The following is a 20,194-nucleotide window of genomic DNA, read 5'->3' on the forward strand; positions in this document are numbered from 1 at the left end:
ATGCTGCCTTTGCACAAACTTGGGGTCAGATGACCAGGTCAGTGTGGATCATGTTTGTGTGTGTGTGTGTATGCATCTCTGTCAGCCTGTGGGACAATGAGTGTGTTAAACCTCAGAGACTTTGAGATGCTATCTCACCTTCACTGTATGGTGGCATAAACGCTGGGCTGGAGCCGTCACACTCAGCCGAATCATCCTGGTCTGAAGCTCCGCCCTCGTCCCCCGATAGGCTGAGGTCATCGGGCAGGTTGTCCTCACCTTCCTCCAGGTCTCCGAGGGAACCTGCAGATGTCACATAGAGGAGAATGGCTTCAAAACAGGTCATCTGGCAAGCAGGTCACTTCGCAAAAAATACCTAATGCGCAGTTTCAGGGGAGTGCGCAGTGCCAAGCCGTGCTGGAACAAGGGAATTCAGAGGTCCACGCCACCAGTGCTGGTGAGGCAGAAAAACTGCAGGATATTGAAGGACAACCAAGTGAACTTTGGTTTGTGCATGTTCCAGAGGGTGAACTGCACTGCAGCAAAATGCACTTCAGATATGATTTAACTGAGCATTCCACTGTGTTTTTTGTGACCCGGTCCACACTTGTCCACATACTCATTCTGTGATACTGGGTAAAGAGGCTGCTCAGACTTCAGTAAATCTGTACAAAAGAAGAGTTAGCCAAGCTTTCACAGAGCAAACTTAGCATTAAAAATTGTAAAAGAAGTGTAAACAACAGTGCCAATTGAATGTAAAGCACAGTGCAAAATAAGTATGAATCAGTGTAAATTGCACACAAAACACAGTGTAAAATAAATATGAATCAGTGTCAATTGTTATAAAACGTAGTGTAAACTAAATATGAATCAGTGTAAATTGTGTACAAAACACAGCGTAAAATAAGTATGAATTAGCGTAAACTGCATACAAAATACAGTGCAAAATAAGTATGAATCAGTGTAAATTGCGTACAAAACACAGTGTAAAATAAATATGAATCAGTGTCAATTGTTATAAAACGTAGTGCAAACTACGTATGAATCAGTGTAAATTGCACACAAAACAGAATGTGTAAAATAAGCAAAATCAGTGCAAATTGAGAATGAAACACCGTACAAAGTAAGCACAGCATAAACTGAGAATACAGTAATACACGGAATGAAAAATACATTAAGAAATTGGAACAACATACAGAATACCATTTTTGCAAATCCACATTTATTATGAAGCATCAAACAGTATGTCAGAGAAGAGAATATTAGGCTAATAAAAATTAAATAATGGGTTTTGTATAGTGACTCTCACTGTATGCATTATGACAGCAAATCTGGAAAAAATACATCAGTACATAATTTTTATTCCCTTTTCGGAACACTCTTTAGATTTCATGAGATTGAAATCTTTCAGGAACTAAACACAGGCCATAGAATGAGTTTAAATAAGGTATTATAGCTGCCATACAAGCAAAATATATAAGCAGTTTACAGGTTTCATACATATTCATAGGCTCTGTAAATCACGAGCTACAGGACTAAGTGTTTATGTTATTTCCCCATCATTTTATTATTAATAAATTCATATTAAACCATTCATTATATTGTAGTTCGTCTTTTGTACATTTACATAACTGGGGAACTATGGTTTAAATTTCTTAATCGTCATGATTAAATGAGCAAATCACGACACAGAAATGCTTTGATGTAAAGCTTAAAATACAGAAACCAATTACATTAATTGCATTAATTTTCTTTTTCTTTTTTTGCCTTTTCAAAATTTAATCCATTCAATAACTTATTTTAATTTCCTCGTATAAGGAAATAGATGCAGATAAGGTTTATTTTCAAATTTTGAAAAATCAGCATCTATTTCCCAATATAAAGAAAGATCAAATGTAATAAACCGCACAGTAGACTAAAGAGGTAGGGTAATGTTATGTCATAAATAAATGTACCGTTCGTAATGTTATTCAAACCGCCCAGGCCCCAACGCAACTGTACACCAGTTCCGGTTAAAAACTGGGATATCGCTAATTCTCAAGTAAAACGTATGGAAGTAAAAGAACGCTTAAAGATGAAGTGAGCACAAAAGAAGAGGCGAGACTAAATCTTTTGATTGTACCATATCATGTTCAATTTAAGATTCCACTGTTTTGACAGTAGACACAAACACTACATGCCCCTACGACGCCGACACGTAGGCATAGACGAAAGCGCTGGAGCTTTTCATGTTCTTAGCTGCGCGAGTCAAACATGCGGCACACTTGAGGTACGGACACTACCCTAGGTACTTAGGAAATGTTAAGAATAGGAAAAGACAGAATTGCGTTAATCTGGTCGCAAAAAACAAAGCAATATGTAGAATTATTACATAAAATAAAACAAAGAACCAGGTTCTATAGTGTATAAAATCTGAGGGAAAACGAACATAGGAGAAAATAGCATTTTTCTCCAGTTTTGTAAATTAATTTTCATTAAGTTGTGATGAATGAGGAGGGATTGTTCCAAGTTAATGCCGTGACTGGAGGCGTATATATTTACACTCCCAGAACAAAGAGGCCTGTAATCTATACAAAGCACACAACAATACGCGTGAATAAAGAGCTTTGTAGAAAGAGGAAAGGCAATTTTTCTAATTCTGTTAATTTCACTTCCAAAGCAATTAAAAACGAGGCGGAGATAATGCTTCGAAACAATTGCCGCCTGACAAAGTGTTTCTGTCTTTGTAAATGAAACATCTTTAGGCTAATTTCGACTTCCACGCCTGCATGGTTCACTGTAATTTCAGATAAAATTAACACAGTTTGATTTGGAACTTAATAAAAAGGAGAAAGGGAAAAATACAGATCCCGTTCAGAAATATTTTTAGAATTATGGAGAGCGAGGTTTGGTAGATCTAATTTGCAGTATCTGTGAAGACATTTTCATACAATTAATTTTCCTTTAATCATAACTGTACAAAGGGACCTCTGTTTAAAATTCCAATTATATTTCATGTTTAAAATGTAAGTTTGAATTATGATTTTCTCTCCCATTAGTGCTCCCGTTTAATGAATCAATCGCTAGGCCTACATAACTGGTCCCCAACATCAAATGGCGCGGAAAAAATATGTCCCTCATTGGCCAACGAAGAATAATTCTGTTTCACCCCAGGAAATTCGTTAGTGTGTGCATGAGCACAATGCTGTCAGTTCAATCCTGACTTTACAGGTTACATATAAGAAGAGATGGACGAATTCCCGGCATCATGAGTGTAGGGTTGTTAATTCCAAAAAAACGCCACTAAGAAAAACCTTTCAAGACGTCAAAACAACAGAAATCAACTGCGCGGGCAATGAAAAATAGCTTTGCGCATGTACGAATTACACAAGACAATAAACTATACAATACAGGACAACCGCTAATACCGTCAGAGCTGCAAGCAATCGTCCCGGTAAGCAAACAACATTAAAGACGAAGAAATGTGATAAAGCCTGGAAAGTACCGAAATTGGATAAAGGCGCACGCATCTGGGATCCTAACTACAGTCCCAAAAATTGGTAATGATTAACAAGGCTTATAAGCAACAGAAAAAAAATGTAAAGAAACAGTTGCGTCTTTATAGATATCTCTTCTCAAGCAGTGAAACTAGTGACCAGGTGTAACGCCGAGAGTTCGCTCAACCTCTCCTATCATGCCCTAGTAGCTACTGATCTGTTATGCTTCTCCTCAATAACAAAGCTGCATATAAATGCTTCTGGACTGTGCCGAATGATAGAGAAGCACCGTCCTTCTGGTCTGTGCTGCTGATGCTCAGTGTCGGCTTTCGGTCTGCCTCTCTACCTTTTATCGCACATCTCCCGCCATCCTTTTCTCACATTCTGTCCCTATTCAATCTAACCACATTGTGCTGTATGTTTAACTTTGATTTATGGATCTTAACCAGCCGGACTGGTTTCCAGTAGCCTAATAATCCTTTGGCTAATTTGAATAACCAGTGACCCAACCATGATGTGCATGAATGCAACGCTTTACAAAAGGTCAATATATTAACCCTGGGGGGGAAACCCACAACAGCAGTCATACTGAATGTTTACCTTTGTGATTTAAAAGGTAATACTTAAATTTAAACTTAAATACGAAGCCAAAGATGACTGTGGGCAGACTTCGTCTGCGTTTTAGGATTATTCAACATTCTTGGAGTACTCAGACGCATGTACATACACACGCACACAGCAGTACTCACACTCCTGTGCCTCTTTCTCACACACATGCACTCAAATGTACTCACACAAAACTACTAACTAATGACAGTTTTATTTTTTATTTTTTTTTTAATATGGGAGACAGAAAACAGTGACTGTCTGCAAACCGCCTCTCCCCACACGTAGCAGAGAGCTGAGCTGCGCTGATGAAGACGACTAAGATAAAGATTTATTAGCTCTGCGTCCATCCACATCAAACCTGCGTGATTAAACAAAGAGACGCACAGGCCCTCAAACTAATAACCAGCCGTGTTCGGAAACGTTAAAGAATTACCAATCAAAAAAAAGATCAGTGTTACTGCAGGTGTAGGAGAGCTTCACAGGCTCCCGAGAGAGGCAGAATCACAGAGGGGCTTCAGTGTCTCCTTCAGAATAAAAAAAAAGTCTTTCCCTTTCAAAAATGTGCACATCTGACATACAAAACCGACTGGAAGATACTATGTAATACCAACATACGGAAACCATAGAGTGTGGCAGCCCAATATGTTCAAATTCCACCAACTGTAATGAAACCATAGAGTGCAACACTCCTGCGACAGAAATTACTGCAGATCTACAGATCTATCAAATAGTCTACTCTGTATTCTTTGCATTGATAGTACTGTTTCCCTTTTGTCTTAAGGAATATTCATGAGTCTATACCTTGCCTTAAACTAGCACAGCACAGGAAACTCCTGTTGCTAACCAAAGCCTCCTGACATCAATCAATAATGGAAGAAATGTAAGAGTTCACTATATATCTCGTTAGTCTACTGCAATATTTGTTGTTGTGTTCAATTAAATTAAAATGCATACAGTGCAATGGTGTCCAGAAAACTGAAATTCCAGATGGGAAGGACACCATACAGTGCAGAAATGTCATACAACCTGAATTAAATTATAGTTTGGAGGGGTCAAGTACACTAAAATTCAACTGATAGGAATTTGACCATAGAGTACAGGACTGTAGGGGAGACTCAATGGGTAAGGAGACCAGGGCTGATAGGAAAAAAGTACAACCGTTTGGGGCATACGGTACTGACTATATGAAACAAGCCTAGTTCAAACCTTTTTTTTCTGAAAATGGCAATGGCCATCCTATAGTCTTTTCATTTCAATCAATGCACAAACTATCCACCTATGCACACCTCAAATGTGAATTTTAAAAAAGGAGAATGAAGACAAACCATCTACCGCACAAAAAACAGTGTTCACGGCAAACTGGCCTCAATGTAAAAGTGAAAACAGGCTTAGCACACCACACACCAAATTTGAAGAGGTCAAGATGGAGTTGGAGAGATATTTCCCTCTTCTTTTTTGCCCTCTCCTTCTCCCTGGTTTTTTCACTCCTTTCTCTCCCCATCCTTCTCTCTCTCTCTTCCTCTCCCCCTCTCTCTCTCTCTCTCTCTAAAAGTGATGTGACTGGCTGTGTCACTTGGTGAGGATAGCTGCGAGCTGTTCCCGGTTATCGGCCGCTGCAGACTCTCTGCCGGTCTGATCTGTCTCCTCTTCATTAAGCAAATACGCCGACGTGGAAATGAAAACATAATAGCTATTTGATTTCCAGCGAGATATTTTGCATATTGGTTCGGCGCTGATAGCGGAATTTCATCAAGTCTTTTTTTTCCCCCCTCCTCTCTCCCCTGCTTTAAAAACTGAATTACGGAGCTGAGCTGTGGCTGGATTTTTTTCTTACATTGCTGGGAAGAGGGAAAAAAAGGCAGTTCCCCAGGAAGAACTTAAACGATTAAATATCCCCCTTTTTCCTTTTTCTCCTTTTGATAAGGAGGGAGAAATGTAAAGAATTCACAGTGATTTAGGTTGACTATATTAATCAGAGATAGGCCAGAGAAAATTAACTCCTTAATGAGCAGGAGTAAGATAACAGACTGGGGGAGATGGTAATGCGAAGGAAAGGAGGGAGAGAAAGAAAGAGAGAGAGAGAAAGACAGGATGGTGCAAGAAAGCCCCCCCCCCCCCAAAGAAGATCACTCGCTCCATGTGTCCTGAGATGGCAAGTGCGAGGGGAGGGGAGTTGCGATAGTGCCGTGGCAACAAGCCGTCCAGGATCGCCACGGTGATTAACGGCCCCGGTGTGGGGGTATTTTTCAGGCCCGTCGGGAGCTACCCTAGCAAGCAAAGATCAACAAACCACTTCAACACTAATCCTGTAGATATCACCCTCCATCACATGGGGAAAAGTCACTGCTGCGGCCAAAATAAATGTGCCTCTGCCCCCCCCCCCCCCCCACCTCTGAGTATTAGTCCAAGTCCAACCTGGTCGGTCTCTCTCTCTCTCTCTCTCTCTCTCTCTCTCTCTCTCCTTTGCCCACTCACCTTCTCTCAGTCTTCCCCTTGCTGTATTTCCTTTAGTTCACTCCACCACTCTTTCACTACCTTTCTTTCTCACTTGTTCTCTGGTTTCCTCTCACTCCCTCCCTTACACTCGCTGGTTTCCTTAAGATAGTCTTTGGTGTACATAGCTGGCATAGCAGTGCACAAGGCTGATAGTAAACTGATTGCTAGGTCTACCATGACACATAGACTACATGCAAGATCCCAAACCCGTTCTGGTGCGGTTCAGTTCACTGTGATAGCTTCGGTCTGGTCCAGTTTAGTTCAGTGTCAGTTAAAGTCTGGTCCATTTTGGTTCAGTGATAGCTCCAGTCTGGTATAATGTGGTTCAGTCTCAGGAAGCACGGTAACATCAGGGGATATCAGTTTCACCAGATAATAGCTTAAAACAATCTTATCGATATTTAGCCAATGCTAAGGTTGTGGACAACATGACGGGCTGATATGATGATGCAGCATATATGCGCCAGAGGCTAGGTGTTTGATTTACTGATGATGCTAGAAATTAAGTGAAAATGTCTTGCTCATTGTAAATGTATATGCATTGCATATTTTGTATTGTCATTTGATTGAAGTAATAATTAAAAAAAATATATATATACTTCATAATTTTTTATTTAAGCAGGTGCTGACAAAACATATTATATTATATTACATTATCATATTATACTATATTATAGTTCTGCTGGATGCTTCTTTGACCTGTTTTTCCCCTTTTCACCTCCTTATTGTACCTTGCACGATTATTTGCTTTATCTACAAAACAATAAATGTCTTGCTCAACTATAGTCATCTAAAATTATTTTATGTATTATTTATTTATTTTACTTATGAAATAATGTTATTTATTATTTATTTTAACTAGCCAAACTGGCATGAAATGCTATGCTGGAGCTCTATCAGGTCAAACTATCTGCTTCATAATAAATTCCCAATCTGTAAAACTTCAATAGATTGGGCATTTAACTGCTCACAACACAATTAAGCCCCAGTGTTTGTTGTAGGAGACCGGGGTCTGTTGGTGGGTAGGCTGCCCCCATTCTAAAACTAGAGTGGTATTGAAACTATAAAATATGAAATTGGATGATCAATATGTCAAAAGGTAAAATGAAAATGTGGCCTGCATTACTAACTTACTAACATAGGTAGTGTATTTATAGGCAGTTTATTTACACATATAAGTAGCGTCATTGTGAAGCAGCAGTGAACTTGTGCATCTCATCCGTAATAATTGTTCAGGCTATGAAATATTCACAAAGCTTTTCTCTTCTATCCTTCCATTCACGCACGCGCATGGGGTCCATTCCAAAGTACATCCCTGTTGCTCCATTCTAATCTTCAAGTACGTAAGATGTTATTGCATAGCATCCTGTTTAAATGTAATATCAAATTGTCTGGTGTCACACCAGTAATGTCTGCAAGCTAACTAGCTACTGCATATTAACTACACTATAACAGGACACTGGTGGTGTGATTCCCTGGTAACAGGGTGATTCTTTTTTGCTATAAGTGGAGACTGTTGGAGCAATTATACATTGTTGTTCCTGCCATTAAAAAAGACCTGTTCTTGTTAGTCTTAGCATGTCATGAAAGTTTGACATGAGTGACATATTTTCTTCTACATATAAAATTTGTTACATTTTTCCTTTATAAGTTGATATCTGTGCTAATCTACTTCTTCCAAGAATGTGAAAACCTGGTTGCTATAATGTGAAAAGTGGCCAATATAGCTGACAAATATTGGTTATTGGTATTGGCTCTAGATTGTCCACATTGTGGCATCCCTGGTTCAATCTGACAGCTCAGTCTGATCTAGCCTGGTTCACTGTGATGGGTCCAGCCTGGTCTATTTTGGTTTAGTGTGATAGCTCTTGTCTGATCAAGTTTAGCTCAGTGTGATGGCTCTAATCTGGTAAATAATTGGTTCGGTGCGATAGTTCCAGTCTGATGTAGTTTGGTTCAGTGTCCTTGCTCCAGTTTGATCAGGGTTTTCTTCAGTGTGATAGCTCCAGTCTGGTTTAGAGTGGTTTAGTGTGATAGCTCAGTCTGGTATAATATTGTTCCCCGCACACTGTTTTCTTAGCCCTTTAACAGTTACCCCAATTTTTTATTGTCACCCCTGCTCCCTTCCCCATCTGCTGTTCCCTTCTCTTTCACCGTTCCTCCTGGCACTATATCAAACACTTCCCTCATGAAAGATGGGCATTTTCGTCAAGGTCGCAACACAATCCCACACTGATTACAGCAGAGCACAGTCTTCCATCTGTGTGTGCCTCTCTCTCCCTCCCTCCTTCCCTCTCTCTCGGTCTCCCTTTCCGTCTTAACCCCTCTTTCTCACTTCTTCCATCCCCCCTTCTCTCCCCCCCTCCCTGGTTCCTGTGCCTGGTGAGGGGACAGAACAGAGGGAATAACAGGAGGGGAAAACAGAGTGAAGTTGCCAGGCAGCCGTAGCGAGACGCTGGCCTGTGGAAGACAGGCATGCAGAGCAGAGTCAGGCTGCAGATAAGCTGCCCCTGATAGCAGATATAAAACAGCAGCAGATTTCAACTTTCCCACCGTCCTTACATCTGCTCCATCCCTCCCTGTCTCTCCCTTACGACCAGCAAGGACACTGAGCAGAGCTCTCTCTCTCTCACACACAGACACAGTCATGCACACACACACAGAAACACGCACACACATAAACGCACATGCGCGCACACACACACACGCACTCACACAAGTACATACACGCTCGCGTGCCACACACACACGTACACACACACACACACACACACACCACCAACACACAACCACAGTCACACACACTCACACAAATGTATGTTTATAGACTTTGGTTTCTCCATGTAGAAATTACAGCACATTTCACGCATAGTCCCGCCTTTCACCATAATGTTTGGGACAAATGGCTTCAAAGATGTTTCTGATTAGTCAGGTGTGTTTAGTGCTGGCATTCACATGCACGTACACACACACAAGCATGTCTTACGTACTCAAACACACACAAATACACACGCACCCACACACTCACACACACACAGTCATACCCACACACACTCACACAGTCAAGCAGTGAACATGATGTATCCTGCATCCTCAACAGAAATAAACCACCAGCCATCAGTGAAAATCAGCAAGTGCACACTGATTAAGGCTTTCTGTTGGATAGCACAGCCAGACCAAAGTACAAATGTCCCTCTTCCCATCAGTCCATGTGAGACGGGAGAGAAGGAGACGAAGCCCCAACATTGCCTTGACAATAAGGAGCATAACACAAAGAGGCACATAAAGGTGTCTGGGTTCACTTCTGTTGAGGGGAGTATGCTGAGGTACTAATAATATTGTTGGCTGTGCAAACCGTGTTTATAATACTATGTAATATTAGTTCTTCGTCTAATCAGTTACATTTCTGGACACCCTTAGTCCTGTACAAAACTCTCTTGTAGAATTACCTACCAAATTTTAACCAGAAATTATTCTTCAAATTAGGTGTGTAATTCTACAAAGCATTTTGTACAAGACAGAGGGTGTCAAAGCATTTTTGGCTGAAATATGTGTTATCCCAGCCAAAAAGGGACTGTTGGCAAACCTACAGCTCGAAAAGCTGCTGTCTGCAAGGAGACTTCACCCTGAGATCAACATTACAGGTCATAGACAGGTCACACAAGGTTGTGATGTCATTATTGGCCAAGCTCTCTGATTGTGCTGCCTCACTACCACACTCCTGAAGAGAGGAGCTATATACCCCTCTTTGTGACACTGTTACTCTTCAACAACAAACAGGATTTGTACTCCCTGACTAACGTCCCTCCCACCACCCCCCAAGCCAAGAGAGAGTTTATCAATTGGGGGGGAAATGCAGCGTCTGATAAACATGGGTTTAGACGTCCAAATTCATCCTGTTTTTCACTGCAGTTCTTACCCCTGATAGCTGCTATCTGCAACGAGGATACAATTTAACTTTACAGTTTTCAGGAAATCACAAGGTGATCTGGTGCTGCAGCCTAAAATGTCCCACCTTGCAACTGGAGGCAGTGGCTCCTTTTTACACTGTTAATAGAAACATCACTTCTAATTCATGTTTTGTTCATGTGTGAGAGAGGGAAAGACAGAAAGAAACATGCTGAAAAAGGGCAGGAGACTTTCAGCGCTCTGTCAGACAGCAGGAGCTCCACGGCCTTCACTTCACTCTTATCCAGCACTGACCCTGAGGCTCAGAGAAACCCCAGCAACAGAGGATCTCCAGCCCCTCCTACAATCCACCCACACACATGCACACACCCACACACACACAAGCACATGCACACACACACACACACACCTTCTCCCATACACGCGCACTCACACGTACACTCACATACACACTTGCTCTCACTCACACATACACTCTCACATGCCCACACACACACACAGAGACAAATAAACACTCTTTTTCTCCCTCTCTATCTCACACACACACTTGTAGAGGAACACACAGGATGCAATGAGAGCGCTGTACCCCCCACAGTGGCTGTGTTTTGACTGCAGAGACAGAGCTGTGCGATACAGAGAGAGGCAGAGGTCAACGCTCCTGTCCCATCCTGTCCTGCGCCCCCCTCCTTCTCCCAAAAGCGCTCAGCTACTGAGCTCTATTTTTCATCCTCCCTCTCGTCTGACGGAGGTGAGGGTGTCACCTTGTCTCTGAGGTAACAGGTGCAGTTTCCTTTCCTTGACCAAAATAGTCACAATCTGCACACTAAAGTCCATTAAAAGTCCACACACCCCAGACCCCTGAAAAATGATTCATAGGCGTTCTCTCTTACATCGACCAGTTTAACTGACATTAAAATGTTTACACTACAATAAATTATGTTTTACTATCTACAGTTCTATCTTCCTTTTTACTTTAAATTCTACATTCCTTATTTGCTGTGGCACTCTCTTATGGAAAGTAATGGGCTCATCCTTTCAGTCTAATATACCTGACTGATTCCAGTGGGAATATCAAGTGTGTGCGCATGCATGTATATGTGTGTGTGTGTCCATTTCTCTGCATGGTTCCATTATGTATCTCTTACTATCTACAGTTATATCTTCCTTTTTACTTTAAATTCTACATTCCTTATTTGCTGTGGCACTCTCTTATGGAAAGCAATGGGCTCACCCTTTCAGTCTAATATACCTGACTGATTCCAGTGGGAATATCAAGTGTGTGGCATGCATGTATATGTGTGTGTGTGTGTGTGTGTGTGTCCATTTCTCTGCATGGTTCCATTATGTATCTCTTGCATTATGAATAGCTCATGTACATTTCTTTTGTGCTACTGACCCATAGCAAGATAGAATACACTGTAACAATACAAATATGGAGACTTGAAAATGTGATACATACATTTCACAGCAGTGTATTTAACATACATAACCGTGATATCTGAAAGTTAACGTCATTTTAAATTTGCTAATATATCGTGATGAGTTGCTATACTTTGATATTGCAATTTATTTTAATATATTTTCAGTATATTCCATTTCCTACCATGTCTGTTGAGTAGGCTCCTGTAATTCATACAACTTAACTATACATTCATAATATAATTATATGTACATATGTTTTGGTTTGATGTTCTCCACTAATGTACTTTGCTCTGGACATGAATGTCTCCCAAGTGATTATAAGGTATACCCTTAAACAGCAGGAAAGTTTGAACACGGGGGCAGATGCTGTTCTCAGTCTAATCATGTTAGCATCACTCACCCCAACCCCAAATTTGAACATCCTCCATCATTCACAGCTAGTAAAGCAAACTCCATCACCACTCAGTCCAACTCCATCCACACTCCATACACACTCCATCACCACTCCATCCAACTCCATCCACACTCCATCCAACTCTATCACCACTCCATCTAACTCCATCCACACTCCATACACACTCCATTCAACTCTATCCACGCAACAGCCAACTCCATCCGCTCTCCAGCCAACTCCATCCACTCAACAGCCAACTCCATCCACTCTCCATCCAAGTCCATCCATATTCCATCCAACTCCATCCGCTCTACAGTTAACTCCATCCACACTACTGCTAACTCCATCCATACTACAGCCAAGATTTTTTCTGCATTTAAATGTCTTAGGCGGTCCACGTAAGCGTTTCTTACACCGTTTTTGCCTATATGTGCAGATTGACTGAGAAATTAAATTCAGAAAATCTGTTATGCTGTTACAAGGTACAAGTAGAGTTGTGTTTTTGACCAGAATGTCCTGTTTTCAAATTATTTGCACACATCCGGTTTGTATTCCCAACCGCATGATGTAACGTCAGATTTTTACGTAACGTAATTTTTAGTTTAGAATGAATTTACATCTTAGTGACTCCCTGGTCCGTCAGTTTTGAGGGGATCCCCCCAGTCTGATGTCAGTTCCAAGAAGGACCTCGGAAACAACCCAGTGACAAAAACACCAGTGACAAAAAGGATGGTGCAAGAATGTATAAAAATAAATTAAATACATTACACTGGTACTAGTGTAGATTCATTAAGTTAAAAGGTTAAACATTGTACCCCAAGTTTTGAGTAACAAAAATGTGTGCAATGTGTTGATCCTTTAGTATAGGCTATATCCCCCCCACCCCCCAAATTCTGGCACTTTTAGTGTGTAACCATTCAATAAATATTTAATTGTTCCAATTTAAAATTGGCATGTGTTTTATTTTGTTATAGACTACATCTCTGTGGTGGTCTCTTGGAAGACTTTACAGCAATGCACATTGTAAATGTAGATAAATATAGGGAGACAACGCATCAAGATGACCGGGACAGTAAAGCCAGACCTACCGCAGTCACTGTGATGCAAAGTCACCACCTTAGCCTTATTTTGAGCAAGGAAACACCCTGACAGTTCCATCCATACTACAGCTAAATCCATCCATGGTTTTCTGGTTTCCTTTCCACCAGCAGCCAATGGAAACTACAGTACTGAAACCCACAGAAAACCTGCAGCTCTCTAGGACTGGGATCCCTGACCTACATAGCACTGTAATCGGTTCTGACTGCCAGTGGTGACAACTGCACAAATTAAGCATTTCAATTGGAGTTAAGATACACATTTATATTCACTCAGCAGATGTCAATACCTTAGTGCAGCTTAATAGTTGTCGGTACATATAATCTCTAAACTCATCTTGATGGGTAGACAGGAAACATTCCTGGTTTCCTGAAAAAAAGTATCTGAGGCCATCTCAGAATGCGTTCACTGGGTGCTCCACAGATGCAGTGTGAATGACCGTGCTCAAAGTGACATGAGGCTGGGAAAGCAATGGTCAACCTACTCAGGACTGTGGTCACCTTCAGATTATGGAGACAGTATTGTGTGACCACAGGATTCCTGGATGTTCATGCAAAGCCGGAGGTAGCAAGCAGGCTTTTGAATTTTAGAATGCTACTGCAGTGCAGGTTGCTGATGCATATTAACAGAAGCCAAGTGTCACCAGCTTAGCCTGAATTGTGCGTGTTAGACAGACCAATTCTCTTCTCTGCCCTCTGGAGAAACATGCACAAATGAGTAAACACAAACACACACACACGCACAGACACAGAAGCACACAAACATACAGACACACACACACACACAGACTCGCACACCCCTTCAAAAAGTGTTCTGGAATCTTCTGTGACGCCCCCCCAACCGGAGCATGAGAGAAGGGGGTGAGGAGTGGATAACAGCTTGAATCTTATCTATCGCTCATGTCACATGGTCCAAAATAAAGAATGAAAAGATGCTGGGCGTGCGGTTCAGATAGCTGTGAGGAGCATGTAGGGGGGGGGGGGGGATGTGGGAGAGATAGGAAGGTGGGGGGGACTTGTTAAATATAACCCGCTGCATGGCTGCCATGTGTGGGGAAAAGAGGAAGGGCACCGCTGCCCCCACCAACACCACCAGCGCAGATAACATCCATCTCCGCAGAGACGCAAGAAACGCAGAGCGGGAAAATGCGCTCACATCTCCGCGTCTCGCTGCTGCCAAAGCAGGCATCGCGCAACCTCTCCCCCACATCCCGGGATCTTCCTGATGGGAAAAATGTGCTCTTTTCAGATGAGGATGAGACCAGGAAGTTGCACCAAATGTCAATGGTGATAAATGGAGAAGGGCAAGGAAAAACACAGTTACAAACATATGAACACACTCATTTCCACAAACACACACACACACACATATTCACATGAACACACAAACTCATTCATGAGTACACAAACACACACACACACACACACACCTTTCCATGAACATACACACACTCATTCACATGAGCACACACACACACACATACACATTCATCCCCATGAACACACACACACACACACACAAAGTGGACTGGCTGGGCCTCAATACAGAGCATTCCACTATTAAAGGCAAGCCAAGCCAGTGCATCACTTGTGACACTGTACTCTTAAAGACACTCTTACCCCACGTAACAGTGCACTGTCAACCCTGGTAACAGTGCACTCCTAAAGGCAGACCCTGGTAACAGATCACTTTAAAGCCTGGTAACAGTGCACTCTCAACCCTGGTAACAGTGTACTCCAAAAGGCAAACCCTGGTAACAGTGCCAGAGACATTGTACTCTTAAAGGCACTCTTAACCCTGGTAACAGTGTGCTCTTAAAGGCAGGCCCTGGTAACTGTGTACCTTAAAAGGCAACAGTGCAAGTGACAGTGTACTCTTAAAGGTACTCTTAATGGTAACAGTGCACTCCTAAAGGCAAACCCTGGTAACAGTGCCAAGGACATTGTACTCTTAAAGGCACTCTTAACCCTGGTAACTGGGTACTCTTAAAGGCAGACCCTGGTCCATTTAGGCCCTGGTAACAGTACCAGAGAGGCATTTCTGTGTGGCTGACTGGAGATAATTTTAATATCAGGCACAGTGTGGATTGCTGATAGTGTTTAAGGCAAGGCCCATTGGACAGAATGCTGGTAGTACCTATCTGTAATTAGTAACCACGCACTATCACTGATAAGATAAACTCACCCTGACCTTTCCATTGGGTCTCCATGGCAACAAGGCCTTATCCCCCCCAATATTATTTTAGTGATTAAACAGCAAATAGCAGAGAGATGTGAGGAACAGATAAAGATGATTAATAATGCTGTTTGGTAAAAAAAAGGGGGGGTATGTAGGGTAGGGGTGGGGGTGGGGGTGCGAGAGGGGGGCAGGGGGTGTCACAGAGTCGTGTGAATAGGCTTGGCGTGGCTTGGCTTTGCTGTGAAGAATGGAAATTTAAGATTAGCTGAAAGGGAACAGAAAAATAGGGGGAAGATGAGAGAGATAGACGCCTCTTTTTACTGAGAGGCACTCAGAGGAAAGAGTATATTAACGTCTCCTCCACCCACCATCCATCCCCCATCCCATATCCCAAGGAACGTTCAGTGAAATTGTGAAAAAATAAATTTTTATTTTGACAGTGGTTCTGTTTTAAACTGTGCAGATCTGGGACGATTCAGATTTGAAATTCACAGGGTTTTTTCCACCATTTTCATTTTGTGTTTGGAAATCATGTGCTTTCCACCAGTACATGAAGTTTCCAGCTTTGATCCCTATTACATTATCGCCTGAACCTGAAAAAGAGCTGCCAGTCACCACAGTAACAGAGCCACACATCGCTGATGCGAGGTTTGAGAGAGGGGTGGGGTTGTGGGGTCAGTATGAAGTCCCAGATTTTTCACTTAACCACAAGAGTCCCTTGTGAGAAGGAGCCTTATTACGCTGATGGTGTAGTGAGCCAGCGCGACACAGAAACTAGTCCCCACAGAAACACAGCAGACATCACATTAGAGTCTTGACTAATCCCTTCTCCAAACCTAAAATACCACACTGAACTGAGCAAACTCCATCCCCCGCCGCTCCCTCTCGTGACAGATGATCGTACAAGCCTCTCATAAAGTGGGGGGGGGGGGTGTTCTAAAACCAGAAGGAGGTTGTATTTAAATATTACAGGACAACCCTACACAATGGGAAACATTATATGGTAAAAAGTTATTGTCTCAGAAAATTGTAACATGAGTGCGTCAAGTATCTGGTGACTCGTTGGCCAAGAGTAATGGTAGAGATATTAAGAGATATTAAGAAAGATGTACACTTGGTCATGTATTTTGTTGCAAAATACAAAACTCAAAGATGTATAAATGTATAAACCTATTCACTACACTCATAATGGCAGAGACATAGGTTACCTTGCAGGTTGAACAAAGGTATAAACCACACAAAAAGATTACATATTGAATAAAAAGTAAAATATATGAAATATGAAAAGCCAAATTTTAAGCGCATGTATTTAAAATGCTTCCCATCCCTGTGTACACTGTGGGGGTTGTACAGGGATCACCATTTCAGACAGCACACCAGAGTGTTCATACCCTGATAACCATGGAGATGCAGTCTGCCCTTGAGTGGGGAATGGGGGGGAGTAGCAGCTGCCCTGCATCTCACCTGTCCATCTCCCGCCTGTCCCAGCAAAAGCACAACAGCCGTGCTTAGACCATGGACCTGGGCCCACATTCATAAAGCATCTCAGGAGGGCGGATCTAGGATCAGGTTTCCCCTGTCTGTAGTCATACCTTATCTATTATGAGCTAACAGACTAAACATATCCTTAATAACGGCCCAAATTCATAAAGTGTCCACTAGTGCTGATCCAGGACCAGGTGTCTCCTGTCCATGTCCCAGTGTTACTTTTAATTGGCTAAACGGTAACTGATCTTAGATCAATTCTGATCAGATCAGACCTTGATCAGATCAGGTGAATGACAGGCAGAGCGGGCTGCTCCAAGCTGCACACTCATTTGCATAAAAAGAGGGGGGGGCATGCAAATTCTGCCCATGTGCAGAAAGGTCACTGTTGTGTGAAGAGTGTGAGAGTTAAAGTGATGTAATGGTTAAGGAACAGGGCTTTGCAATACAGAAGTCATAGGTAGGACAATGCAATGTTATAGCTCAGAGAGGATCTGGGTCAGGTATATATTTCAAATGCTTTAACTCTTTAGATGTCAGTAGAATTCCAGCAGAATACTTGAAATAATATGAATAATATTGAATAATATTAAAATAATATCAATCTTCATCAATATTCAGAACAAAATGAAACGTTTTTATTATCTAGTTAGTAACACATTTAGTTGAACATTCTTAGGGATCTTACTGGTACCTAAGAGTTATAAAGTATTTTTTTTATGTATTAATCTGCTTCTTTTTTTGTTTGTTTTGGTTTTTTTTATAGCAAAGCACACATAGCCACAGGGATAAGGCTATTTAGAACACTTTGCACTATTTCTTTGGACATTTATTTTGGATCAACTCGGACTCTCCTATTCCAGGCGGTGCTTCCTGTACAAGCTTACATCACCTATTTCACATACGTCTGAGTCATGTCTGTCAGGGAGCGCTGTACTTTTACCTGAAGGCCAACAGGAAGTATACAGTCTTACAAATCTCCAGAGTACAACCCAGCTCAAAACTGCAACAGTAGACCAGCCAAGAATGGCAAGTTTTTCATTACTTAGCAAAGGCTAGTACATAGTCCACTTTAACACAACAGCTAACAAATTAAATGACTGCTTCCATGGAAACCAATTTGGTTGTGCGGATGAGCGTGCCTCTAAACTCTGAATGAATCATTTGATGTGTTGAATCTCAAAGACCACAGCAGATTTCAAAAACTTGATAGTTCACTCTGAACAGAGTTTCTTTTGAAAAGCCGTCCCATTAGCTGACGGCATTTAGATCTGAGTTGGCCTTACCTCCTCAAACACTCCCACACGCTCTGTTATGCTCTGTTGTAAGGCTAGCTGGGAAAGTGTCTTGAGTGTATTTTGAGCATGGTGTGCGGAGCACAGAGCCAGTCAGCCTACAGCACCAACCGCTACTTCCACTACCTCCGTATACTTCATATAGGCTTACACAGACCGATACAGACACACAGGCACAACCCCATGCACATACACACACACGCGCGCGCGCGCACACACAGGAGCGGCCCGGGATTAGCGCCAGCGCGGGGTCCGCACCACTGCGCGAGTAAGCGAATTAACCTCTGTGACGGCTGCGGAGGCAGAGCAGAGACCGAAAGAAAGGGTAATCTTTTATCTCTCTGCCTCCCGAATGATTTTTAAAAGTGCGTATCACTTCACTGACAGCTGATGTTCCAGTCTCCTTTCATTATTTATTTATCTATTTTTGCTTTGTGTTAATTCAGCTAAAATACTTCCAAAGTGCTTAATGGAGTTATCGAGAGCCCGGATCAGCTTCCACTCGCTCGCCTGTCGTTTTCATTTAGATATCTGCGGCCGGGCCCCAAGAACTTCAGCATTATCAAATGTCTTAACGAGGCTGACACGGCCGATTATTGACAAATGACTCTTTTAGAGCGAAGCTCGTGGGGTGCAGAAACTGCCTTCAGGAGCCGGCAGCGATTAAAACACATCGCCTCGCATCTCACCCCCGTCACGATCATCATCCGTTAGATCAGAATAGTCATAACAGTCCTACTATTCCAAAGTTATTTGAAATTTTACTGTTTTTCCCCCCCTTATACTTTCTTAAGAACAAACGGTGCACATACAGCTTGTGTTCAAAACCAAAAAAACTAACAAAATGCTCATGAACATTCAACAGAAATTTGAGCATTTGCCGACAGGTTATGTCTTTGTTTATTCATTTAGAGCTTATAACACAGGGACTGGTACATAGACAGATTATGTAAAACAATAATGCTGTGCACTGGACCATAACAGTCAGAGCTTGCACTAATTACGCTAATTTCCAGCGCTATCCAATTAATTCTATCAATATCAACAATATGAATAATTACAAAGAGCAGCTTCTTTATCGAAAGTATTTCACTCATATCTCAGTAAGTTAAAAAAATATATCAAAAAAAAACATTGACACACATCCTGCCGAAAGCATCCGTCAAGGAAATAATGTTAGGCCCGATCATCAGCGTTTGCCCTGCGTCATTTTGAGACGAGCGGCCCTTATCGAGGGTTCTGCCATCGGCAGGACGCGGATGGCGGGCCGCTAACGTCGCCACTGCGGCCGCTGTGGACTGGAAAGATACAAGGGGGTGACAAAAATACCCTGTCCTGAGAGATGGAGGGACAGAGGGATGAGGAGGGGATAAGACAGGAAGCCAAACCAATGATACCACACACACACACACACAAGCGCAAGCACACACACGCACAAGCACAAGCACATATACACACACAGCATCCCATCAAACATATACACAATCACAAACACACTCACACACCTACAGCACCATGACAAAAGCTGTCCAATGACAAGGCTCTTCATCTCTCTGAACTGTTCACTCTGAACTGCTAATACCACCAATACTATTCTCTGTGATACAGAGTGAGAACAAGAAAAATAAAAAAGAATACACCTACTGAGGGTTTTATGCTTTTAAAAGACTGGATGAAAGTATATGGGGCCCACTCCATCAGCTAGTCTTAAGAGTACAGTTGATTCTCACCTATATATGACCCCCCCTCCACGCAGCTGGGGAGTTGGTTCCCTGCCGTGGCACTTACAGTCTGCACCGTGACCCCACCGCTATCTGTAACACTCTCTGCTTTCCTTCACCTATGTCACCATG

The 20,194-nt window shown here is 42.1% G+C and overlaps 1 protein-coding gene across 2 annotated transcripts in view; it reads right to left on the reverse strand.

The window, feature by feature from the left end:
* LOC135254914 (zinc finger protein ZFPM1-like) overlaps positions 1-20,194 on the reverse strand; it is a 64,303-nt gene that overhangs the window by 25,341 nt on the left and 18,768 nt on the right. For both annotated transcript variants that reach the window (XM_064335515.1, XM_064335516.1), the window contains exon 2: positions 139-282. In XM_064335515.1, coding sequence (XP_064191585.1) covers positions 139-282 — 144 coding nt within the window. The remainder of the gene's footprint in view (positions 1-138; positions 283-20,194) is intronic.

Source organism: Anguilla rostrata, chromosome 5, assembly GCF_018555375.3.
Source record: "Anguilla rostrata isolate EN2019 chromosome 5, ASM1855537v3, whole genome shotgun sequence".
NCBI lineage: Eukaryota > Metazoa > Chordata > Actinopteri > Anguilliformes > Anguillidae > Anguilla > Anguilla rostrata.